At 32.1% G+C, this 26,528-nt stretch overlaps 2 protein-coding genes and 1 long non-coding RNA gene across 7 annotated transcripts in view; 1 reads left to right on the top strand and 2 right to left on the bottom strand.

Moving 5' to 3' along the window:
• LOC111629999 overlaps positions 1 to 760 on the bottom strand; it is a 15,632-nt gene extending 14,872 nt beyond the window's left edge. The window contains exon 1 of the long non-coding RNA XR_002757440.1: positions 546 to 760. This is a non-coding gene — a long non-coding RNA (uncharacterized LOC111629999). The remainder of the gene's footprint in view (positions 1 to 545) is intronic.
• LOC111629995 (platelet glycoprotein V-like) overlaps positions 1 to 16,622 on the top strand; it is a 129,862-nt gene extending 113,240 nt beyond the window's left edge. For all 5 annotated transcript variants that reach the window (XR_002757439.1, XR_002757437.1, XR_002757436.1 and 2 more), the window contains 2 exons: positions 14,665 to 14,734; positions 14,808 to 16,622. The gene's annotated coding sequence lies outside the window, so the exon portion shown is untranslated. The remainder of the gene's footprint in view (positions 1 to 14,664; positions 14,735 to 14,807) is intronic.
• The window catches only part of LOC111629997 (solute carrier family 17 member 9-like), a 29,426-nt gene continuing 13,306 nt past the window's right edge, over positions 10,409 to 26,528 (bottom strand). The window contains exons 3-12 of the mRNA XM_023373990.1: positions 25,061 to 25,271; positions 24,194 to 24,293; positions 24,038 to 24,111; positions 20,501 to 20,651; positions 19,640 to 19,736; positions 19,397 to 19,484; positions 16,591 to 16,625; positions 14,136 to 14,307; positions 12,140 to 12,169; positions 10,409 to 10,854 (exon numbers count right to left, since the gene is read on the bottom strand). Coding sequence (XP_023229758.1) covers positions 10,685 to 10,854; positions 12,140 to 12,169; positions 14,136 to 14,307; positions 16,591 to 16,625; positions 19,397 to 19,484; positions 19,640 to 19,736; positions 20,501 to 20,651; positions 24,038 to 24,111; positions 24,194 to 24,293; positions 25,061 to 25,271 — 1,128 coding nt within the window. The 3' untranslated portion in view covers positions 10,409 to 10,684. The remainder of the gene's footprint in view (positions 10,855 to 12,139; positions 12,170 to 14,135; positions 14,308 to 16,590; positions 16,626 to 19,396; positions 19,485 to 19,639; positions 19,737 to 20,500; positions 20,652 to 24,037; positions 24,112 to 24,193; positions 24,294 to 25,060; positions 25,272 to 26,528) is intronic.

The raw sequence follows: 26,528 nt of genomic DNA, 5'->3' as shown, positions 1-26,528 counted from the left end.
ACTACATGAAAATGAAAATTAATGAATACACTGTGTACAGTAATTTACCTGATAAGACAGACCTCAGAAAAATACTTTATGAGAGCTTTTATACTTTTATAAAGCTGTCTATAATGAAAATTAATTAACTAAGGATTTTTTTGCCCTGCCAGGTGAGGCCGAGTTATCCGGAGTGCCGGGTTATCGAGAGCCGAGTTTTCGAGGTTCCATTGTATTTTAAGAAGGTGATTATGGTTTAAATTTTATAAATTTTTGAAAAATTTTTTATTGTATAATTGAAGTGTGTGATAAAATACCTGCCGACAAAGGGGAAAAAGTTGCAAAATATATGAAAATATTGCATGCGGGCAAAATAAAAGTTTATTCTTTTGAACCAAGAGGCCAATCAAATCTCTAATTTCGTCAGCAAATTAAATCAGTACAATAGATTATAGTCACAGTAGACTAATATTAAATAAAATAATGCTTCTAGGCCTCTAAATATTAATTAATTAAGAAAACTTGTATCTTAAATATGGTAATGCAACCGGAAAGAAAATATTTACCCGTTAAGTTCATGTGTGCAGTACTTTATCTTCTGTTTCCGGAACGATCGGCTTGGCAATGCCAAATATAACAAAACTCAGACATCCCAAAACATTCAACAGTGCGGTCAAATTGAAAACAGTACTCCAACTTTCCGAAGTCTCTAAAATGTAACCGGCCAGATACACCCCGACAAAACCTGAAAGAAAACCAATGTTTTAAAATTATCATGTTGTTTTACATATATCATCAAGACATATGCTTTATACTGTTAGTTATATCATTACAGAATTTACTAAATTTCTGAGATTTGTGCAATATTGAAATGAAAAAAAAAATGATACATGAAAATATTCTAAAATTTTTATATTTTGAAAATAATGTAATAGTCTAAAAATTTTTAATTAAAAGACTTCATACTTGTGATATAATGCAAAGTATAAAAATTACAAGGTAAATTTAGATTTTTTAAAATAAAACTTTAGGCTCCAATATTAGCATAAAAAGAAACCTCACAAATGAGAACAACAAAAGGCTTAGATATTATATTCAAATAGTTAGCAAAACATTATGAATTTAAAGATTTGTTGTTTTAAATGAAAATTTGATATGGCATGTGCTTTTTTTTAGCTTTTTATTTGCAATGAACAGTTCTGAGAATAGAAGCAAGAACTGGCAATCTTGCAACTTTAGCAGTCGATGGCATTCCGTTGTCAAGGTATAGGACTCCGTTTCTATTATTTTTATTTTTGGGTAATGCTCCATGTTTTCGAACCATGCAGTATTACCCAAAAATAAAAATAATAGAAATGGCAACCATTCAGACTGGTAAAGCACAATGAACCGAGTGGAGGGGGAGACAAAATACAGTATCCATTAATGACAAATGTTTTAAAATCAAACAAACTCAAAACAGATGACAACCAAGTCACTAAGTCATTTGGGTACTAATGAGGTGCTCTCTAAGAAAAGTAAGAGTGGAAAAAAGAACTAAACTTTAGGAGTTGGAACACTTATCACAAGTACAGAAATGTTTTAAAACTAATAAATACAAATATACATCCACAACTGCCATAAATGATTATTGCATATTTGCAATTGTGGATTTATATTTGCTTCACACCAACCAATGCCAAATATTATCGGGCTAGAAACTGCTATAATAGTTTCTAGCCCGATAATATTCGGCATTGGTTGGCATGTAGCTTTAAAAAAAAACAGGTTTAGTGATGATGTTTCTTTGAATATTTGCTTAATATCAGGTTTCGATTGGTGTGTGCTAATAAGTATGTAGTGAAATTAACTTTCGTAATGTACCCACCAGTTCCAAATATTTTCTTTAAGAAAAGAAATAATTTGTCTTCTCCCATCATTAAATAANCTGGATCTAGTTTTGAGAACTCTCTCGAGTCGATCGAGATTGAACCTCGTTTTAGTCGAGATTGAAACGGTCGATGGAGGTTGCACTAGGCGGGGTTGCTTAAGGCTCTAGTTTAGTAGTGTTACGGAGTATAATACGTATATTTTAATATATTTTTTAAAAGAAACAAAATCACTGAGAAATGTTACGTGTTTAACAACGGGTTCGGCCGAACCTGTGCGAACCCGCTGAATATCACCACTGGGCATGATTGTGTATGGACAGGAAGGAACGAAGAAAGTTCCTGAATGAATGATTTGTAGGACTATAGTCTCCTTTTTGCCACAACTCACCCTTTTTGGATTATGAGTCTGAGGATATGTATGTACAGTAGACATAAAGCAATTTGGCTAAGACATAGTTAGACCAGAGGTGTGGAACTGGCAACAATCTGCATGACAAGCAGGAGTTGGGGTTCAAGTCCCACTCCAGGCCAATCTTTCTTCCAAAATATTCTAAATTCAACTTAATGATTAGAAACACATTAATTTTATAATTGCTTTATGCTGCCTTCTTAAGATTAGAGAGAGAGAGATGGTTATAATAATCTTTACATTAGTCTATTATTTTTCCATTACTCAATAAATAATCCAGCGGATTGTTTGTTTGTCAGACACTAATTTCTCTAAGAGATTTTGGCACCATAACAAAAAATGGGAGTTTAACTTTCACTGTCTCCATCCTATACCGCTAGGTATTGCTACCACTATGGTGATTGTACAGAATGGACACAGCCACCTGACTTCTCCTTTTGGGGATACCTGAAAGATCATATGTATGCTATGGAACCTTTCACCACGGCAGATTTAACGGACTGCCTATAATTCTGTGACTCCTGTAATGCTGCATGCTGTTTGAGATGTTTTATCCTAAATCCAGAAGTGCATCATCACTGATGGTGCATACTTTGAACACTGTACCGTACATTATTTGGCAGGCTAATTGAACCTGTCCTGCACAAACTTTGCATTATGTCTGTATTGTTTTGTGCGTAAATATTTACTACTTTCTTAATCTTTTTTGCTAAAACATTTTGTAATTGAATTTTTTGTCTATCTCTGTTGATTTCCAAGTTAGTTTTCTTTAGTTCTGTATTTTGCCACTAGGGATGCTAAAATCACATTCAGTAGACTATGCACAGTTGCTTTCCTACAGATGCTGATAGTTTGATGCTCTAATAACCCTGTATTATAAGTATCTGTGATAGAACACAACTGAGCATCTTTCTTTCATTTGTATGAATTGTGAGGCCAGGACCTCACTCTTTGGATGGGAAACTGGCTGTCGAATCAGTGTCAATAAACTGGTGATTTATTTTTGTAAATAGAACTGGAGCCATGAAGTAATGACGTGTAATACAATTTAATTGTTGCATTCCAAGATCTAGTTGAGAGATCCCCAATTGTAGATTGTGATGGTGAGCATGAGATTGACATCCAGGGAAATTTTGATGGTCCCCTTACAGAGTTCAAAGCAGAAAATGCAAGTGTTCCTTTGGAGGGGGTGGTGGCTAGGACTGTGTGAACCCAGCTGTGCCTTCTCCAAAATAGGAGAAAAACACATTGACAGAAATTTATGGGACAGTCGCTTGAGAATGAGCATGACCCGACCCCGGGGGAGCGGTCCGGGCAGGGGTTTTGAGAACCATGCAGCACGAATTGCATCCCTAGCAACAGATGGAGAGCAATAGAGTTATGGGAGACTACCATTTCAGACCAATTAAAAAGCAGGATTTCAGGCAAAGATGGTATAAAAACCCATAGGATGATTAAACACGCATTTGAGGCCAATCCTACAGCGTTTGTAATTCTCTCCAATATCTTCTTGAACACTGGCCTTTTTCCTACTCAGTGGAAAAAGGCTAGTGTTAAATTGATTTCCAAACCCACCAGCACTAACACTTACAAAAAATACAGACCAATCTACCTTCTCCCAACTCTGGGAAGTGTTAGATGGTCTAATGATTAATAGGATCATTTGGCATCTACACAAGCATAGAACCTGCACCAGAATCAGTTTGGCTTCTCTAAAAACAAAGGTACTGTAGTAATTCAAACACAAATTATTATTGTATTTATTTTCAGGCACTTGGCAATTTTTATCATCAAATTTTATTTAGTTGATACGTGTTGATATTATTTACACACGTTTTGGGCATTTATTACCCCTCCTCAGCCAACTAAAAACAAAAGTTCATAAGTTACAACACTATAAAATTATAAACAACAAACATATTAGGTATTGTTTTTTAAAAAAACATACCTTTTTAATTTACAGGTTATCAAGATATTAAAACCACAAATTTCCATTGCCTTTGTTTACTTGTTGTTATGGAATTACAAAAACTTCTTGGCCCTTAACACTCTTTATTTTAAGAAACATACGGTTTCGTATTATCTAAAATATTTTAAAAACCTTTTTTATATGGATTTTCTCTTATACATTTACATGATAAAAATTGCCAAGTGCCTGAAAATAAATACAATAATAATTTGTGTTTGAATTACTACTAATAACTACTAGCACGGTTTCAAAGTACCACAAAAAGGTACTGTAGTTGCCATCCACCAGGCTAAGCTTAATAATCAGCATATGGCAATAATCACTATTGACTTTAAAGGCATCTTTGATCATGCCTGGTGGCCTTCTATCTTGCACATATTACACACTCATCACTGCCCTCAAAATCTTTACAAACTTCTTCAATCTTATCTTAGTGACAGGAGTGCAGGTGTTTATACAACACAAAATAACATAATCATACCCATCACTTGGAGCTGTCCTCAGAGATCCAGGTCTGGTCCTAGTCTCTGGAACATAGCCTATAACTCTATCCTGCAGTTAAATGACATCCTGCCTCCTGGCTGCCGCATATCGGGCTATGTGGATGGCACAATTATTCTAGCTTCACACAGGAACAGTGAATGCTTACAGGACATATGCAATGACATTCTCAATAACATTAACCAGTGGAGTATTAAGCATAGGCAACCCATTAACACAGACAAATGTGAAAGCATGATAGTTGGTAGGAACGCACCACTTGTCAGGAAGCTTAGCCATCGAATAGGTGCTCACAGAATAAAGCAAACGACGAAAATTAAATATTTAGGCATTATTCTTGACGAGAGATGTCACATCCTACATCAAGTACATCACAGACAAAGTTAAAAAGATGGCCAACACCCTCATTAGTATTGCTAGGAACACATGGGGCCTGGACCCTACTGCTACTAAGCTTATTTACAGGGGTGCAATTCAGCCAGCATTTCTGGTAGCCTCGTGGCCCCAGTCCTGTATGGCATAAAGTCCATAACCATAAAAAAAATGTTATCTGTTGAAAGGATTGCAGGCTTATAGGACCGCATCCACTAGTGCCCTTTTGGTAATGTCAGGGTTGACTGACCCCTATCGACTTAGAAATTAAATGCATTATTTGGCAGGAAAATCTCATCACCTTACCCTGGTGAGATTATAGTGACTCAGATGTCGACAAAATGATTAGAGTAGGTAAGATTCCCCCAGTTTGACCTTGATCGATGATATCAAAAAATTCAGCATTGACAAAAATACCATCACGACTTACAATTACCACCCCTCCCACAAGCTTGCCCCTGACGTTTACTTCAAAGATCCAGGTGATCATCCCATGTTTAGGATTTACACTGACAGTTCCAAGATGGGTGACAATGTGGGTGCCGCTTTTGTAGTTTAGTCCAACTTAGGCCAGCCATGAATGCCACAACGCTTGCTTCCGTCTAGGTACACAGTGCTCAGTAGCACAGGCAGAATCTTTAGCTATTTATATGAGCTTAATTTGCATTAGGCGTAGAAAGGACAAAAGACACTACTTACACTATCGCATTTATTCTGACAGTAGGGTAGCTTTACACAGGATTGTGAAGTCTGATGGTCGCTTAAAACTCGTCCATCTCATACACCACATTCTCAGATACTTAGACAACAACATTACAATAGATTTCCAATGGGTCCCAGGTCATGCGGAGGTTCTCGGCAACAAGACCACTGACCATCTTGCCAAACAAGCTGCAAAGTCTTCAGTCACTAGTACTTTCAGTTACATTCCTACCTCATACATCGACAATCACGTCAAGAAGCAAATCTTCATTCTCTGGCAAGACAGCTGGGACCGTGACATCACTGGTAGACTCACCTACACTTTCATCCGCAAGGTTGACACTACTGTGATTATTCGTCACTTTTACCCTAGTTACACCATCACTCAGCTACTTACAGGACACAGCAACTTTAAGCAATACTTGCACAGATTTAACCTCGGGGACAATCTACAATGCGATTGTGGCATTCTGGAGGACCAAACACCACTTCACTTAGTTTTTTGCTGCAATAGGTGCAATCACATTAGGGATAGTTTAATGAGAGCTGCTATTCTTGAAGGGTCTAACTGGCCTTGCAACTTGCACCATCTCATTCACACATGTACAATGTTCCATCATCTACTCACATTCATATCCTTTAGTGGGGCTCTTGGGAGCACACTCTCTGGGGGCACAGATGGCAATTAGCTGCTTTCTACCTTGTATTTTAATTCTTATTTTCCGTCTTCTTTTTGGTCTAAATTTGGTTAGTTTAAGTTAGTTGTAAGTTAGATTAGGGATTTTTAGCTTGATTTCTGGTTATGGTAGGTTAGTTCAGTTAGTAAGTTAATGTTTGAAAAAAAAAATAAATTAAATAAATTAATAAATAAACACGCACGACCCCAAATTTGTATTTGTCTTGTCTAGTTTGTCGTTGTGTTCATTTGTTTTTTCACACTGTCTGTCTAGCTGTGAAGTAGTATTAAGATTCACACTCATGTTCAGTTTCATTAGCATTAAGTAGTTATAAGCAGGGCTGTGGAGTTCGAGTCGTCAAAAAATCCACAAACTCCGACTCCTTTTTACGTATATGAAATGAAAAAGTATTGGAATCATGTCAAATTTGACCCTCCCAGTTTTTTTTGCAAATCTACACGATTGGAGACCTCCTGAACCCCCAAAAAGTCAATAAAAGGGGAAAAATTTGCACGCATGTGTGTTGGTGTCTAATTTCTTTACCCATTCTGAGATATTGTTTATCTCAGAACAGAAAATAAAGTTTAAGAAACAAAATTTGGTACTGTAGCTTGCATATAAAGTGGCAATAATTAAGAACCAAAATTTAATAGCATTAAAGGTCGACAGGGTGAAGACAGAGAAGGTCATGTGTCATTTCTCCAGTGTGGTTGAACTTAATGAATATTTTACTCGTTATTAGCATTCACAATTTTTAAAAAAATAAAACTCGTCTCTACCCTCAAAAGTAAGGTTTTTGTCATTTTATAAGAGTATAGTGAAACCTGTTAAGATGTTAGGATGTGTATGGGGGCACAATTTAGTTCAACCACTTTGACGCTTAATAACTCCTGTGTTAACTCAGATTTAAAAACCAAACCACAGTAGTTATTAGTAGTGATGTAACGAATATTAAGTTACTATTCAGTATTCGGCCAAATACCTAAAAACAGGAGTAAGAAATAACAAAAAACACAGTAAATTAATCATTTTGGTATTTAGATTTAATGTTATCGGGTTAGTGTTGTTTGTTTATATTTATTTATAACTTGTAACATGCACAAAATAAAAAAGAACATAATATAAATTGTGAATACAAGTGACTAATAATTACAAAGATCAGCACACGTACACACATACAGTCGACCCCCCTATAAGATACGTTCCAATTTATTAGGAATCCGATTTCTTACAAGTCGTTCCAATCACAGCCGACACGTGTCAAGTTTACGGACTATGGCTGATTGAAAGGTTTTCTTCCATAAAATTAATCGATTCTACACTAATCCAACTCAACATTTCCAAAATACGTATATTTTTTCATAGTTTTATAGGAATCGTAATTATAGGGACCGTAATTATAGGGGGGTCGACTGTATTCATTCGAGAATCATCGCACATCTGATGGTCTTACCCTGCCTATCCTTCTTTTTAAACGCTCGTCTTTGCTCTTCCCTATATCGCTCTAGTCCACGTATGCCTATGCATACATCATAATACGCCCTCGCGATACTTTCGATTCGTCACTTTTCCGTCATAGATTTTCCATTTTATAATTACGTNTGAGGGTCTGACCCTGCCTATCCTTCTTTTTAAACGCTCGTCTTTGCTCTTCCCTATATCGCTCTAGTCCACGTATGCCTATGCATACATCATAATACGCCCTCGCGATACTTTCGATTCGTCACTTTTCCGTCATAGATTTTCCATTTTATAATTACGTGACTTATAGTCTGGTGATAACGGAGAAAAGAGACAGATAGGACGTCGGTATAAGTCACAGTTATGATTTCACAGATTCGAAACAGCTTGGTAGCCCGAATGACCCCAGGCTTTCGCCCGTGCACGCTAAGTGACTTTCATTACGAGCATTTATCTTTCCGAAGTCTATGACAACAATTGTTTGGCATTGATGGCCACAAATTTCGAGCCAATAAGCTGCCTCGGCTTGTTTGATTATGTTATCAACTCAATTTCATATTTATTTTCATATTTTCACTTTGCGGTTCTTCTCTGTTCTTCTTCCGTTATTTACACATGTAGGTCATTTCATTGTTATCCACATTTGATATCATCACTTATCACATACTGCCATGACGCTCTTGTCTGAACTGTCAAGAATTAACATGATTGGCAAAGCGTAGTGACAGTGGGCCAATAGAGAGCAGGGTCCTTGCCATAATACGGTTTGCATGCCAATTTTCGTACGTGCGCTAATCGAGCCGAATAGTTTGGCTGAATATTCAGCCACGCTCCTGGCCGAATATACTATTCGTTGCAACACTAGTTATTAGGCTTCAAACAGGTTGAACAAAATCATGCCCCACACATGCAAAAGATTTGAGACTTTTTTCTATGTATCTCAAAATTTCAAGGTGTCCCGAGTCAAAAAATGAAAAAATTTAGGAGGGGTCATTTTTTGACCGAGTGCTACGCTTTCCCTCTGTTATATATAACAGCCGAAAAAGTAAAAATTATTGAATACATATTTATATATTGACTGTGTCATTGCTAAAAGACTCCTCTGTGTTCTATCTTTATTTGAACTCTATTTATTGAATCTTTTATTCTAAGGTCACGTGATGACATCAGAATTTCCAGGTCTCTTTTGGTAACACCATCCAATTCCAACTAGAGGGGGACTTAAGGCAAAGTCAGAGTTAGTAGATTTTTAAGTGACTCCACAGCCCTGGTTATAAGTCTTCCTACTAACTTCTACGCTTAGCTATTTATGGTGGCACTGAATCATTGGTGTTTGCTATACTCGGGTATTCTTTTAGACCCTTTGGAGGACTACAGCCTTGCAGCCTAAAAACTGCATGCCAACATCAAACATAGAGGGTACTGTGGCCTTATGTACTGTACACTGTTCAAAGTGATCCTACCTTTCTCCTCTCCCCCTCCCCTTTCCCTTACTTTCTTTTCTGCGGGCTAAACACCTCGTGTACAGCCAAAGTATTTCTTGTATGTATATATGTATGTAGCCATGTTTAACAGCTATATCTTCTATATGTTGTAGCTCAAGCAGAGTGTCGTGAGTGAAGACCCATCTTATTAGGGCACAAAAGGCTGTGAGTTTTGTATAAAATTGCAGCTTTCCATTTAAATAAAATATTTTTTCTTTAATATGTTTAAAAGACAACTTTATGAACACACACACACACACATTTCTTTTCCGTTATTATATATTTGAAATGGAACAATTATATTCACAAAGGGCATCTTAAAAAGAAAACATTGCTGTTATTGCATTAATATTAATTAATTAATTATAATTTTTCACTTTTAGCCTGGTTAAAAAAAAGGAAAAAAAAAAGTATTTTGAATTTTATCCTTCAGGAATTGGAAAAAACTAGGAAGACTTAAGCATAAGTTATCTAAGTACAGTAGAACCTCGAAAACTCGGCCTAATGTGGACCGAAGGGTAGCCGAGTCTGTGAAAATGCCGGGTTATCGGGAATGGGGTTAAAAAAATAAGTACGAGTGTTTCCTCAGAAAATAATGTACTGTACTTGTATGTATTGTTTACTTACAAATATAACAGAGAATAAACTGCCCAAATACCCTTAAACAAAGGAAAAGTACGTCCTTTATGAAGGCATAGAGCCTTTACTACATGAAAATGAAAATTAATGAATACACTGTGTACAGTAATTTACCTGATAAGACAGACCTCAGAAAAATACTTTATGAGAGCTTTTATACTTTTATAAAGCTGTCTATAATGAAAATTAATTAACTAAGGATTTTTTTGCCCTGCCAGGTGAGGCCGAGTTATCCGGAGTGCCGGGTTATCGAGAGCCGAGTTTTCGAGGTTCCATTGTATTTTAAGAAGGTGATTATGGTTTAAATTTTATAAATTTTTGAAAAATTTTTTATTGTATAATTGAAGTGTGTGATAAAATACCTGCCGACAAAGGGGAAAAAGTTGCAAAATATATGAAAATATTGCATGCGGGCAAAATAAAAGTTTATTCTTTTGAACCAAGAGGCCAATCAAATCTCTAATTTCGTCAGCAAATTAAATCAGTACAATAGATTATAGTCACAGTAGACTAATATTAAATAAAATAATGCTTCTAGGCCTCTAAATATTAATTAATTAAGAAAACTTGTATCTTAAATATGGTAATGCAACCGGAAAGAAAATATTTACCCGTTAAGTTCATGTGTGCAGTACTTTATCTTCTGTTTCCGGAACGATCGGCTTGGCAATGCCAAATATAACAAAACTCAGACATCCCAAAACATTCAACAGTGCGGTCAAATTGAAAACAGTACTCCAACTTTCCGAAGTCTCTAAAATGTAACCGGCCAGATACACCCCGACAAAACCTGAAAGAAAACCAATGTTTTAAAATTATCATGTTGTTTTACATATATCATCAAGACATATGCTTTATACTGTTAGTTATATCATTACAGAATTTACTAAATTTCTGAGATTTGTGCAATATTGAAATGAAAAAAAAAATGATACATGAAAATATTCTAAAATTTTTATATTTTGAAAATAATGTAATAGTCTAAAAATTTTTAATTAAAAGACTTCATACTTGTGATATAATGCAAAGTATAAAAATTACAAGGTAAATTTAGATTTTTTAAAATAAAACTTTAGGCTCCAATATTAGCATAAAAAGAAACCTCACAAATGAGAACAACAAAAGGCTTAGATATTATATTCAAATAGTTAGCAAAACATTATGAATTTAAAGATTTGTTGTTTTAAATGAAAATTTGATATGGCATGTGCTTTTTTTTAGCTTTTTATTTGCAATGAACAGTTCTGAGAATAGAAGCAAGAACTGGCAATCTTGCAACTTTAGCAGTCGATGGCATTCCGTTGTCAAGGTATAGGACTCCGTTTCTATTATTTTTATTTTTGGGTAATGCTCCATGTTTTCGAACCATGCAGTATTACCCAAAAATAAAAATAATAGAAATGGCAACCATTCAGACTGGTAAAGCACAATGAACCGAGTGGAGGGGGAGACAAAATACAGTATCCATTAATGACAAATGTTTTAAAATCAAACAAACTCAAAACAGATGACAACCAAGTCACTAAGTCATTTGGGTACTAATGAGGTGCTCTCTAAGAAAAGTAAGAGTGGAAAAAAGAACTAAACTTTAGGAGTTGGAACACTTATCACAAGTACAGAAATGTTTTAAAACTAATAAATACAAATATACATCCACAACTGCCATAAATGATTATTGCATATTTGCAATTGTGGATGTATATTTGCTTCACACCAACCAATGCCAAATATTATCGGGCTAGAAACTGCTATAATAGTTTCTAGCCCGATAATATTCGGCATTGGTTGGCATGTAGCTTTAAAAAAAAACAGGTTTAGTGATGATGTTTCTTTGAATATTTGCTTAATATCAGGTTTCGATTGGTGTGTGCTAATAAGTATGTAGTGAAATTAACTTTCGTAATGTACCCACCAGTTCCAAATATTTTCTTTAAGAAAAGAAATAATTTGTCTTCTCCCATCATTAAATAAATATTTATTTTTTATTTCTTAAAATGAAAAACTATTTGTGATAAAAAATGTTATAAAAGAATATTAATTATTTGAATTCAAAAATAAATATTTTACAAACTTACCAGGAATGGCTCCAACCGTATTCATTATACCTGTAAAAAAAAAGTATTTTGTTTATAAGTTGTACCTAACTATACTATACTAGCAGACCCTGCCACACGTTGTTGTGGCTCAAAATGTATCTATTATAAATTTATAACACTTCCCCCGTGAGGGGGAATTTTCAAAAAATTTCTTCTTAGTGTACATTCTCTTGACGTACCCTATTAAAATGCAATCAAAAACCCGCATCTAAAATGGTATAAATAGAAGCAGAGTTCTTTACCGTAAGCCTTAATTAATCCTAACCATCTCCCTTCAGTGGGGTTGAATTTCGACATGTATATTATATAAAAACACGTGCTTATTCGAATGCAGCATTGTGTCAAAATTTCAAAGGAATTGGTAGGAACAAATGAACATTACATTTTTATTTATATAAATAGATAGATGATGATCTGCTTTAGTTCATTTTCACAGAAAAGCAAACTTAGGATGTTGTACTCATAGCGCCATCTGTTGGACATAAAAGCCTTAACGTAGATTATATCTTAATTTATATGAATGTTTAACGGAATAATATACAGCCTATGTCCACCCTGAAGTTCCATTCTAAATATTGGTGAAAGAATTTTTGAAATTGGGTGAGTAGTTTTGGAGATTACCTGCAGCATACAAACTTATATACTTACAAACATTACCTCTTTATAATATTAGTATAGATAGTCAACCATTATCATATTTTCTTGCTTATAACTCAGCGTGTGCTAGAAAAAAGTTTTGTGTAACCTTCCCCGCTGCTTCATAGTCATGAGTGTAATTGCAATTTAAAATTGGCATATATCCTGCTCCCTTTCAAAATCAAAATTTTTATCTTCTTGCATACATGGTATTTATTATATAACAAAACCGTGCTTTTTTGGGAACTGTAAATAGTGCCCAAAAAACTATTACATGAGCCAATTATGTGAGGAATTCTATGGATTGTCCTGTGTAAAACTGAGCTACCTTAACCTGTCCTGTGTTATTCCCGAGATACCTCAGGGTTGTGACCTCTGACCTTGACCGGTTGACCTGAGATATCTCGTTTCAGCATCGGAATATTTTTTAAACTAGATATCACTAGTCGTTATAATTTTTAATATAAAAATTATATTTCAATAGTTAGGTTTTTGATTATTATTATTATTATTATTGTGTATTATATAAATATATCTATTTTGTTTGTGCAAAATAAAAAAAAATAATTTCAGATGATACAATAGCCACAATTATTATTTTCAAAACATGTAATTTTCATTAGGCTTTACATGCCGTGTTAAGTTTAATAACATTTACCTATAAATTTTTAAATAAACCTTTTTTAACCATAGGTAAATAATCATTCGTAAATACAGCAATAGCTCAGCTCAAACTGTTCCCAACTTCAACAATTTGGTATTAGAACAAATTCGGACGAAATAATTGTTCAGTAGTCAACTGAACATATTTTTATTGTACAATATTTTATATGGATGACAAAATAAAAATAAGAAAAATGAAGACATTGCCAATACTCTGACCAACATCGACAAAAAAGCTTGGTAGATGACAATACTTTGTAAAAACAAAAATGTCCTCGTTTAACTAAAATTAATATTAATGCGTAATACAATACTTTTAAATTGTGATTTTTAGTTAATTGTTGATTGTTGTAACAAAATAGGTTCCAAAAGTTAGCAAAAGTATACTATTCTATCTCTAGATTTTGATTTGTATAGCATGAATTCGCATAACATGGCACTTTCTTGGAACATAACTACAGTGTTATACAAGGGATACCTGTATCCCAAAATCAGTTATTGAATGCAAATTTACATTTTTGTACTTGATCTAATTCATTCAAAATTCCATATATTTATTTTGATAATTTATTAAAAACAACAATTTTTAAAATTTAAAGTTCATTACAAAGGAATTAAATTGGAAGAGAATTAATAAGAGAAGCAAAAGTACTCAAATAATTATTTCAATATTTACCAAATACTGATCCGGCATACTGAGGAGCGATATCCTGAGGATTCATAAATACGGCACTTCCGTGCAGGCCTCCCGCGGCCACTGCCAGCGACAGACATATCAGCGCCCAGGTGTAGTTCTGTAGATATCCGATGACAACCAACAGACACGCTTTCGAGATCTGAGAGGATGCCTGGACGACGAGAACATTAAAAATGTATATATATTAATATTTTACCTTTGGCTAAGATTATTAAATTTTATTATGAAAAAAACACATTTATTAAATAGAATGATATTTATCTAATTAAATAATTGAAACCATTGGATTCTTCATGGGTTATGTAAAATTAGTTGGCAATTAATTAAAGCTACTTTAAATAAATCTATAAGGTAAGTAATTCCTTTCTGATGTGGATACAGCTTTTAATTTGATATTAAAATTAGACTGTTACTCTGTTACTTGTACATTAAAGTTGATATAAATAATGGATTAACTGATAATTTTTAAAAATATTAATATTTTTAAAACAATTTTTGCATATTCCAGATTAATTAAAGTGGAACTGGACTTGGACTGATCCTGATTATCTGGAAAGTTCATTAATTAATGACAAAATGTATATAAACTGTATTATTTATTTTAAATTTCTAATTTCTTCTCCATCATAACAACTACTTTCTTTCTTTTAGATGTCATTTTCATGGCATTTACTTTACAGAAGACCAAAGATGACTGAAAATCAGCAAAGCAAAAGCCAGTAGTAGCTGTGGATGTCATGTTATAAATGATAACTTTATCAAGTTGACAGCCACAAGAAGTATAGCATTTTTATGTAAAAGGAAAGTACCAATTTTTTGTATTTGAAAATCTTAATATCTTATTGAATCTTTTAAGTAAACTCAAAGAATATTCTCATGGAATGCACAATGAGCACTGTATGCCAATTTGTAGAAATCAAATTAGTTTTGCAAGCTGCAATGTTCTGTTTAGGAGTTCTTTGACTTTTTGCATTTATAAGTTTTCCATATGTCTATCTTTCATATTTCTGGGACAGGGATTATGGGGTTCCATTGTAATAGTTTTTTTTTAATTCTTATTGTATTTATAACAATTTAGATGTTATTAAGAAATATTAGAATGACTGGTTTTTAAACTAATTACAGTGTATTATACTATATATTACTTTTTTATTAACAGAGAATGAACAGCATGATCTTATGATAGGTAGTGAAGTAGCCTGTGATACCAATAAAAGACAACTATGAAAAACAATTAGTAAGAAAAAGATTGATAGGACTGGATAAAATAAACAGTGGGAGACAGATGCAGAGCAACATGTATGGATTCAATCAATTGTACAGAGAAGAAAAAAACTATTTTACATTTGTTTTGGTAGTGGAAATTAATGATAATCTTGTCGATGGAATTCCAAAATGTTATGTATTTACTAAATATAACAAATGTATATCTTAATCTAATCTCAAAACTTCTTAAAATTGTTTACTACTTCATTCTGAATAATCGATATTGTTATCTATGATAACTTAGACATGATTAATGTATTTTATTCTGTCTCCTTTACGTGAACAAGAATAAGATTTTCATGCTAAAACATTATACTACAGTAAAACCTGTCTAAACACAGCAATTTTCTGTTAAATTTTACTAACAGCCAAGAAGAGGTTTTTCAAAACAAAGAACATAACTTAAATGAAGCAAAAAATGCTTCTAGGAGTAACAGTCATCACAGAACATGAAAACTATTTTGAACCTTTCCACAGAAACAAAGATCAAGCAACAATGGGACACAATCAAATACTTCTACGAACTGAGAATGTGTTTGTTGCTTGTTCTCAATCCTTGGAAACATAATTTTGCAACATGGTGCTATTAATTTATCTCATACAGATTAGTTAATAAATAACAAATACAAAGTATTCTAAAACAAGTCAATTTACACATTAATCATTAATCATTAACTTCAATCTCTATAATTATAAATTAGAGGATTATAATTTGTCAAAAATTTATAATACAGAATAACTTGGACTCTGAATTACCATAATGAAATTACAATTTCTGATGGCAGAGCAAGACACAAGTTCTCCGTACTCAAACCAGCTCGTTTACCATCATAAGAGCTCATATGGATTACATCCGAGAAGTATTTGAATATGTGGCAGAAGCTCTCGTGAATGACAACTTTTTTTGGTCAAATATACCTGCCCATCTTTGGTCAGAATCATATTTTGAATTAAACCTAACAATAAAACTCTATATGTAAAAATGGTTTTACAGAAAAATACACATAACTGCATGACATTTGTTTTACTCTTTAACTATACTAGATAACAGCGAAAAATACTAAAACCTATTCAGAAATCGGGAAAAAATTTTGTACCACACAATCCCAGTTTATACAGGTTTTACTATATTTTTTAGCTCTCTATTAAAATAATAGTACACATTTACCTCTAACACTTTTCTGATCACTATTATCTTCCAACCTGTAAAAAATAAATTCAAAAATTAAACCAAAACAATATTACATGTTAAAATATCATATTAACAGTGATCTGTCAATAAATATTTAATGCATTGTAGGAATATTGTAGGAACTCTACTTATCTATAATCAAAATTTAGTAGAATAATTTTAATATCAAAACATTTTGTTCTAAAAGCAAGCAGGCAACGTATACTTGTTGACAAAAAAGTTAAGCACCGAGAAAGTTTTGTTTGATTCTGATGCCTCCGTCATAGCAAATGGACAATTTATCTTAAAATAATGATTCAATTTAAAAGGAACCTTCAGATCCTACTCTTGCCCAGATAAGCGTGGTGCATAGTGTATTGGTAAGTTGAGTGAAAGGGTTTGAAGGAGAATATTGCAACTGCTACTCAAAATCCCTTGTACCTGTAGACAACCGAAACCGGTACCCGTCTAGATCCATGAGTGCTCTAAGGGCAATGAATGTGGAGACTAAGAAATGTGACGGACATACCCGGGAAGCCCTAATGGTGTAGAATCAAGCATTACAATTTGCAATCCTTCCCTGAAAGGCAACTCATGCAAATTTGTTTGCTAATAATATGGAGAGAGAGCATTTTGTAGCAAGGCTTCTTCCCATCTCTGGACAGTGAACAAAGATGCCATTGCAGCCATTTGTGCTCATCTCACTATTGGGCGACATGGCCTTTATCAGATTCCATTATCCATGGGCACATCTGGCATTCAAAGCCTTCCAAACAACAGGTATGCCAAATATTCTGAAAACAGCAAGCCTTTTTATGGGATACAGGGATAGCAATTTTAAGACATTCCAGTAACATCACCTGGTTTGTAATAAAACCTGAACCATAATCATTTACGTGCCCATCTGAGGATTTAGCCGCACACCAGACAATTCTATCGATGCATAACTTTTTTGTCTGCAGCTTATTTGGCATATTTTTACTCAATTTATCAGAATTACATTTTACAATGTTTTTAAATTAATATTCTACAAAAAGTCGGTCATACAAAAAATATTTCTAATTTATTTCTGCTGTAAAATTATATTAAAAATTTTAGATTGTAAAATTTCCTTCATTTGTATTTGGAAACATACATATAACTCAAGCCACCCGAGAATCAAAAAAGAGATGTGATGACAATGCCACTGATGTCATTTTGCCACAAATAATGCACATCTTATGAAAATGAGTTCTGTCCCTCTGACATGTAACAGAATATTTTCAATATGCAATATTAATTGTACATTATTTGGCAAGCTGTGACAGAAATCAATCTACTACATTTGCATTTAAATTAATTAAAATGTATAATAAACCATTTTTAGAAGGCAATTTTTTATTTTCATTAAACTTTAGTTCTAAAATTTCATTTATTTATCATTTTGTAAAAATTCAAATAAACTGTAATGCAAAAACTAAATGAATTTGTTGCCAATATATTTGAAAATTGTTAAGATAAAAACAAACCTCAAAATATAAATATTGTCCCACATTATTTGAGGCAAATTGCAGAATGGTCAAAATGAAAAACTAATAATACTTTGTACCAAAAAGGACAGTTGAAAGAATAGCTCAGAGTAGTGTTTTTCAATTGATATACTATATCTGGAAATAACGATTAGAAACAAATCACAAAAACAGGCAGGAACTTACAATGGGTATCAATTCTGTCATATTTAGGCATATGTAATTTGAACATTGAATAGAATTCACTGGCACTCATATACACCCAAAGATAATAATCTCATAATTCAAACTCACATAATCTATCTATCTTGTTATGTCCCGGATGATCTGCTACAGGTTACTCTGTAACGATGGAGATCCCTACAAGCTTGTGAAAAAATTGGGTATCTAAGAGATACTCTTTAAAAACATCCCAACTGATGTTACTACATACTGTGTTGTGCTGCAGACAGAATCTTAGTGTACATAAGATAAGGCAACCAAACTAAAGCTAGTTTGGACAACTCAATATAAATATACACAACCATAAATATATTGCTTAACAACTCAATAATGTCTTATTTTCATTGTGTTTAGGTCAACACGCAGCTCCTCCAACAGCATAGAAATTGACATTTATTTATCATGTGGGAATCAATATTTATTGACACTGTGTAATCATCCAACTCTGGACAGTGTAAAGAGACATCCCATATTTCAGAAACTGCTACACTAAGCCTTGATAATAAGGTATATATTTGCTAACCCAAGCATGTCCATAGTACATATCTTGTATAGTTGCTATAATACTAATACCATAAATACGTGTATTTTTTTAACTGTATAATTTGTTTACACAAGCAACTCTTATTTTGTTACAATTGTTCTGTAATTAATTTTTAATTTAAGTAGATTGGAGAATTTAAATACAAAATGCAATTGAGCTATAGCTGTGTTCAAACAAAAACATAACATACAGAACTGATAGAATTTAAATATCAATTCTGTATATTTTTTGTATGAACACGATTACAGTTCATTTGAGTTTTAACAGATTGACTTTCAAAAAAAACTGTTTAATGGTTAAAATTATTGAAAATGCATATGCAAAGATGACAAGAATTTTGACATGAATCAATTTGGTAATTTCTGATATCAGGTAAAAAGAAGTAAATATAAATTGATTATATATAGATGCTAATTTCACAGTTAATTAAAAAATTATTTCATTAAAACAACAAACAGAATTTCAAATAATTAAAATTTCATGAAAATTTAATTTCAAAGTTTCGGAAGTTAAAAATCGGAGCACTCGCCTTTGGCAATGAGATATTCCGCCAGCCACCCTCCCAATATCGACGACACTGGACTGATCATCCAAGGCACGACATTAAAAACCCAACCCTATTGAGATATAATTGATTTATTAGTTATTAATCAAATAATTCTGTGAAGAAAAATTGCAGTATTAATTGTAAAATAAAAATACAATAATTATTAATTTACACAATTTAACAAGAAATGTAAGCAAAGTCTAAGATGAAAATGATGTATTATACCTTTCCTCGAGGAAAAGTTTCATCAAAATAAGTCGGTAACCAATTGAGAAGAATGAAGAACGAATTCGCTTCGCTAAGGTGAGCAAACAACATTGACCTAAATAAAAAAATATATATTATATATATATATATNAATGGCTTTAATTCAAAATGATCAGCATAAAACAACATGAGAGATAGCAAACATTTTAAAAATATTCCAAACACCTGTTGTCAGACATTTGGCTAGCCTTGGATACACTTCCTGTTATGATGTTTGGGTACCCCATATATATTATTACTGTAAATGAAAGTTCAAATCAATTAAAATAGTATGTAAAAATAAATTATTAATTTTTCAAAGAATAATCATCTTTAAATAATACAAACATGCTACTGTTTCTTATAGCATGTTTGGCAGTTTTATATAAACATTTGCATATAATAAGGATTTTAAAAATTAACAAATAACTAAGATATGTTATTTTTTGATTTGCTGGTAGCCAAACAATAATTAATGTAAGAATCCAGATTGATAAACACATGTGAATTCTCTACCTTCATTAATCAAGTTCTGTTTTATAATTTAAATAATAGAAGATGGAGAGATAAGAACAAAAAATTACTTAAACACAATTCTTGACTAAACAGATTTATCTATTTTTGTTTTAAACATATTTGATATTAGTTAGATATGAATTTATTACCTTGACAAATAATTTGTCATTGGCATTTGCATTGAATTAAGACAAAATAATCCAATGTTACGCATGGATTCAAAACTATTTTTACACACAACAGTCTGTCACATATCATTTTTGTAATAATCAATCTCCCTCTCCATTAACTTTCAAAATAAGTTATAAAAAATCTTATGTTTACCAGAAAGCGGTGTGTTTAAAAAAGAGTAACCATGGAATGTTAGACATCACTTTATACTCGTATTTTTCGGCCTCCTTTGCAACGTCATTCTTGCGGCTCGGCTCCGTTCCGACATATCTGAGCATCAGTATCCAAGAAATACCCAGCAGTCCTAAAATAATAAATGCAGTCTTTAAATTTAGTTAAAGCAATAAAAATACATCACTACATTTGATATTCACTTCCTAGAATAAGTATTTTAATTCCAAATAGATCAATGGTCAATATATTTTGATATTTTGCATGCTATACAACTAAATTAATAGTCATTATAATATTGCCATTATACAAAGAAAAGTAAAAATTAATTACTCTGTTATAAATACATTATAGAATTGAATGCTAAAAAGAACATAAAAAGAAATAACTTAATCTTGCATTATATCAAATCTTATAAAAATATTTATAAATGAAAGAATCTCCAAACTATTTGCTGAATTATCCATCAGGCTATTCTAAAGCTGGTAAATAATTAAATACAAATCAATTTTGCTAAAGATAGGTGGTTATGCTGCCATCTTTTGATAAATATAATAATTAGAAATAAATTAATTTTAATTTAAAATATTCTAAATGACCAGTATGGTTATATTTAAATTAATTAATTAACTAATAATTCTGGAAGTGCAGATCAGACAGATGTCCAGGTAGCATAATTGTCAATACATCTGCACAGTATGTTTGAGTCTACTCTGGGCAGATTCATATCTTCCAAAATATTCTAAATTAAAATTAATTTATTTTTAGTTATTAAATTTACTGTAGGATGATGGGGACAACAGCCTATCTCTTGCCAAACTGATTTGTATTTAATTAATTACTAGCATTAAAATAGCCTGATGGATAATCCTGCAGATTGTCTGGTGACTGAAGTAAATTGGGTCAGTTTACATTATGTATATCAGGCATGGCCAACAAGTAAATTTTGATTGACCGATCGATTGCTGCATCAGTTTTGGTCGATCACGGATAATCCAACATGTTAAAATATGGAAAACATTATTTTAATACGAATATTAAATCTGCACTTTCATGGGAAATCTTTTAACTATTTGTTATCAGTTTGTGATGCTGTGCTCTATGAGATAACATGTGGCAGATATGAAGAAACCTCTGTATCAATGGTCATTCCTAAGTTATATTGCCATTTTAGAAATTATTGGGTTGAACCGAAAGTTTGTTTGGGTATTTACATAATTGCTCGTCTGTGGTGCCTTTGTCGTGCTTATCAAGTTTTAACTTGTTTAGGTTGACATTACGAACATTTATTACGAAAGTTTAATTACAGCTGTTTTTTAAAATTTTGTTATCTTTCAAGAAAAAAGAAAAAACATTAAAATGGAAGGTAAGAGGTGCATTTTCGACATCGCATGCTCTATTATTTCCAAAAAGGAAAAAATGCAACAAAAACTCAAAAAAAGATATGTGGTGTATATGGAGAGGATGCAGTTATTGATTGAACATGCAGAAATGGTTTTCAAAATTCAGGGAGGGAGATTTTTCTGTCAAAGATACACCTTGGTCAGGACGGCCTTCAACCACAGAAAACGAGTCCAGAATGGCTTTAATTCAAAATGATCAGCATAAAACAACATGAGAGATAGCAAACATTTTAAAAATATTCCAAACACCTGTTGTCAGACATTTGGCTAGCCTTGGATACACTTCCTGTTATGATGTTTGGGTACCCCATCAATTAAGTGAATGGAACCTTATTGAGCGTGTTTCTGTATGTGATTCACTTTTAAAACACAATGAAGACGATCCCTTTTTAAAGCAATTAATAATAGGCGATGAAAAATGGATTGTTTACAACAATATTCGACATAAGAGATCTTGAAGTAAGCCAGGTGATCCTCCAGTGCTGCAACCTAAAGCTGGTTTGCATCCCAGAAAAGTAATGATTTCAGTTTGGTGGGACTGGAAAGGGGTTCTTTATTACAAACTTTTACCCAACAACCAAACAATTAATTCCAATAAATATTGTCTCCAACTGAATGAACTAAAGGCTGCAGTGCATCAAAAACATCCAGAACTTGCAAATCAATGGAGAGTAGTATACTATCATGATAATGCAAGACTGCACGTATTGTTAAACACGCACCAAAAACTTCTAGACTTTATGCAGGATAACTCAAAACATCCAGTTATTCCCTCAGACTATCATCTTTTTCATTCATTGCAGAATAATTTAAATGGCATAGAACTTCAATCTTTAGAAGGTATCAAAAACCACATCGATAATTTCTTGAATCAGAAACCCAACCAATTCTACACAGATGGAATTATGAAACTACCTGTCAGATGACGTAAAGTTATCGAATAGAAGGGTGAATACGTAGTGGATTAAAAATTTTTATTTATTTCAAAATAGTATATTTTATTTCTTTATAAAAACTGAACAAACTTTCGGTTCAACCCAATATTTTATTGTGTCCTGAGGGTCAATGTGTAATTTCTGTTGAGTACAAAATGAGGGCAACAAGGAGGAGCAAAACATGATTTGTGGGATGGAATGAAATAAAATTTTTTTTGTAATGAAAAGTAAATGATGCCATTTAATTTATGCCTTAGTGTTATTACCAAAAAGAGAAAAATTAAAATGATAATTACTGTGCAATTAATAAATATACCTATGTTTTGCAGCATAGAAATTTTATTAGGGTTGATTTTTAAACTTTTATAAAAGAACAAAAATATGGAGTAGATCCACATTGCTTTTGACCCATGAAAGTTTATTATAACTCACTATAAGCTGGTCAGACCCAATGTATATAAATGAAAGAATACGTCTATCATCAAAGAAAACTGTTAGAACTTTGGCTTGCAAAGTCTCATTGCATAAAGATTTGAAAATTTTTAGCATTCTAAATATTACATATTTTGTAAAAAAGATAGATAAACTATTAATTTTATTGAAGGAGGTCCAATGTACAAAAATATATTTTAAAAAGTGTTAAACATCTTTTAAATGCATTCTTAATTCTAGTCATCAAAAGAATCTTGTAAAATAGTTTATATGATAAATAGTTTTTTGAACTGAACTAAAGTTGAAACATTTCACTTTAATTGTGGCATTAAAAAAAACTTCATTTTTAAACTGTATTTTTTAAAACATTTTGTTTACAATCAAAACCAAATAAGTCTACTATACTATAATTGTGTCATTGTACAATCCTCCATTACGTATTTAAAATCTTATTTGGTTTTGCATAACATGATAATTCAATGAAATAGTTCAAAAAACTAACAATAAAATTATATATAAAAGTGAATAACTGGCAGTTTTAAAAGAAGTTTGTCAGTAGAAAGGACAAAAGCTCTGGCTTTGATGAATGCCCATTCCAAGCAAACTCTCCACTGCCACGAAATTTGTCAATTACATTTATAGGTAATTTTAATGTTAGTTTTTTGAATTATTTGACAGAAATTTGTAATGTGAATTATTGAATAAAAATTCTATAAAAATAATTAAATACGAAGAAAATATTTGCTTACCAAATGTTCTAAATACATATGGCCAGCCATATTTTTCTAAAATAAATGAGCCAACACTTCCACTAAGGAGCATCCTATATAAATAATTTATTTTGTTTTATTTTATATAAAATCTTCATTACTAAAATTAATAAAATATAAAATAAAAAAGTTTACCCTACTGCAGGACCTGAAGTTACGACGCTTGTGAAGAACGTTTTCTCCGAAGAATGTAAATTATTTGAAATAATACTTGCTATCGCAGGAAAATGAGCACCTGAAAAATAAATATAATATAAATAAAATAAAAATCAAGATTTTTAATGTTCAAATTTTTAAAAAATTATAATAGTTTTTTCAAATATTAATTTGTTACTTTTATAGAAATTTCTGGTTTGCAAACATTAATGTATTTGAATTTTAAATATTCTTTAATAATACAGTAGACCCTCCCTATAACACGGTTCATATAAGATGGATTCGTATACCACGGCAGAAAAATTGCGATCATGTTCATATAACATGCTAAAAGAGGCTCGTATAACACGGTAAAAGAATGAGACAGATTGTCACAGCCGACTTGTGTCTCAACAGGATTGGTCAAATCTGGACCAATAGCGGACATTGCACAAACCGTTGAGTTTAAACGAGCAGCAGACCTACTAAAAACCATTTATCATTTAACGGCCATAAAAATTATATTTATATTAATGATGTCTCCAAAGTTCAGCAAATTTTTTGCAGAAAAATAACTTATCAGGAAACTTATTGCAGAACTTATTGTATTTATTATATGGAATGAAGAAAACACTAGGTAGATTCCTTAATCCTTTTTATTTTTCCCATAAAAATTACCTAGTGTTTTATTTGTAGCATTCAATAAGTATAAGTCCTAAATCTGATACAAGGCCCAAATAGGCATATATATTAAAAACAAAATTAAGATCAAGAAGCTGCTTCTACCTATTTGCAGTTTTTTTATTAATTCAATAAATAATTAACCTATTATTAATGTCATAAAATATATTATAAACTTCACTATACCTTGAAGAGCACCAATAATAGTCCTTCCCAAGACTACCAGCCAGATATTCCCTGAAGTCGATGAGATCATTTCGGGAGTAAAAAACGTCAATACTGACCATCCAATGGCCACTATCAACAGAACCCTTTCTCCGCCAATGCGGTCACTTATATAACCTCCGAGTACCTGCGTCATCATATAACCCCAAAAAAAGCTGGACAATACGGTACCCTATAAAAAAGATTTTTTCAAATTTCTTTTTAATAATCAAATTAGATCAAATATTAAATGTCATGTAAATTAATAGTTAATGTTAAATACAGAAGAAATTTAATTATGCCACTGTTAATAAATAATTTTAATTTTATCCAAAAGAATATCTCTATTTGAAATTTTGTGGGGGGGAAGTAAATATCACAAAGTTAATAATATTTACATTATAACCCTGTTTAATATTAAAATAAATTTATAATTGACTGATAATTTAGTTTTAATAAAATAAATGACAGACTTCAATTTTAAAAAGATATAATTGAATATTCCTAATTATCAAATGTTAGATTACATAACATTATTTAGACTTTTGGATAGTAATTTTGCAATATTCTCCTCTGACTTATGAATTGATTGAATTTTTATACAAGAAATAGTGACTATTTACAGTTCAACTCGTTTATAATAACTGATTTGTATAAACAACATTTTAAGATAACACTTATAGAAATGTATACATCGTCAAAATCCAATTTTATTGCACAATCCAATAGAATCAGCAAAATTAGAGTAAAAATTGAATGATAATATAAAGTAAAGTATGACCAAGAGAACTGAATTTATATTAGATATTAGATTTATAAATTTATTGCCTTTTAACTAAAAAACAGTCATTACTTTTTCCTGTTTAAACTAAAAAATGAGCCATATTTTCATTTCTTCTACTAATTTAAATAGGTTTGAAACAATCTCTTGGTTAAAATATTAAGTTGAACAATTGATAAATGTTCAAAATTTTTTGGGTTCAGATTTTTTTTCAATGAAAATGTTCATTCGATATCTATAGACACAAACCATAACTAAATAGACACCCTGAATGTCAGCAAATGCATGAGTCAATATTAACTTCAAAAACTACACTTCTATTTAGAGAAGAATCTTCTTGCAATATTCTCCAGTGGGCCAATGGACAAAACATCCATTCTGTGGATGATGGAGCTCCTTGTCACACTGTCAAAAAGACCCAGAATTGATTGGCAACCTGAAGCATTCACAAGCTTCCATGGACCAGTTGGTCACTCCACACAAATTCCATCAAACACATCTGGAATCTGCTGGATTGTGAAGTGCAACAACATTCATTAAAACCTGCTTTCCGTGGAGAACTTGTAGATTATTTGCATGCCAAGCAGGCAGGAAAATAAGGGTGTCTATTTACTTATAGGTTGTCACTGTACTTTGGGATTTCTTTAAACCAAAACATTTCAGATTTTA

Source organism: Centruroides sculpturatus, unplaced genomic scaffold (assembly GCF_000671375.1).
Source record: "Centruroides sculpturatus isolate CEXI.00-Female unplaced genomic scaffold, Cexi_2.0 scaffold656, whole genome shotgun sequence".
NCBI classification, from domain to species: Eukaryota; Metazoa; Arthropoda; class Arachnida; order Scorpiones; family Buthidae; genus Centruroides; species Centruroides sculpturatus.
This window is presented reverse-complemented; position numbering and strand designations above follow the sequence as displayed.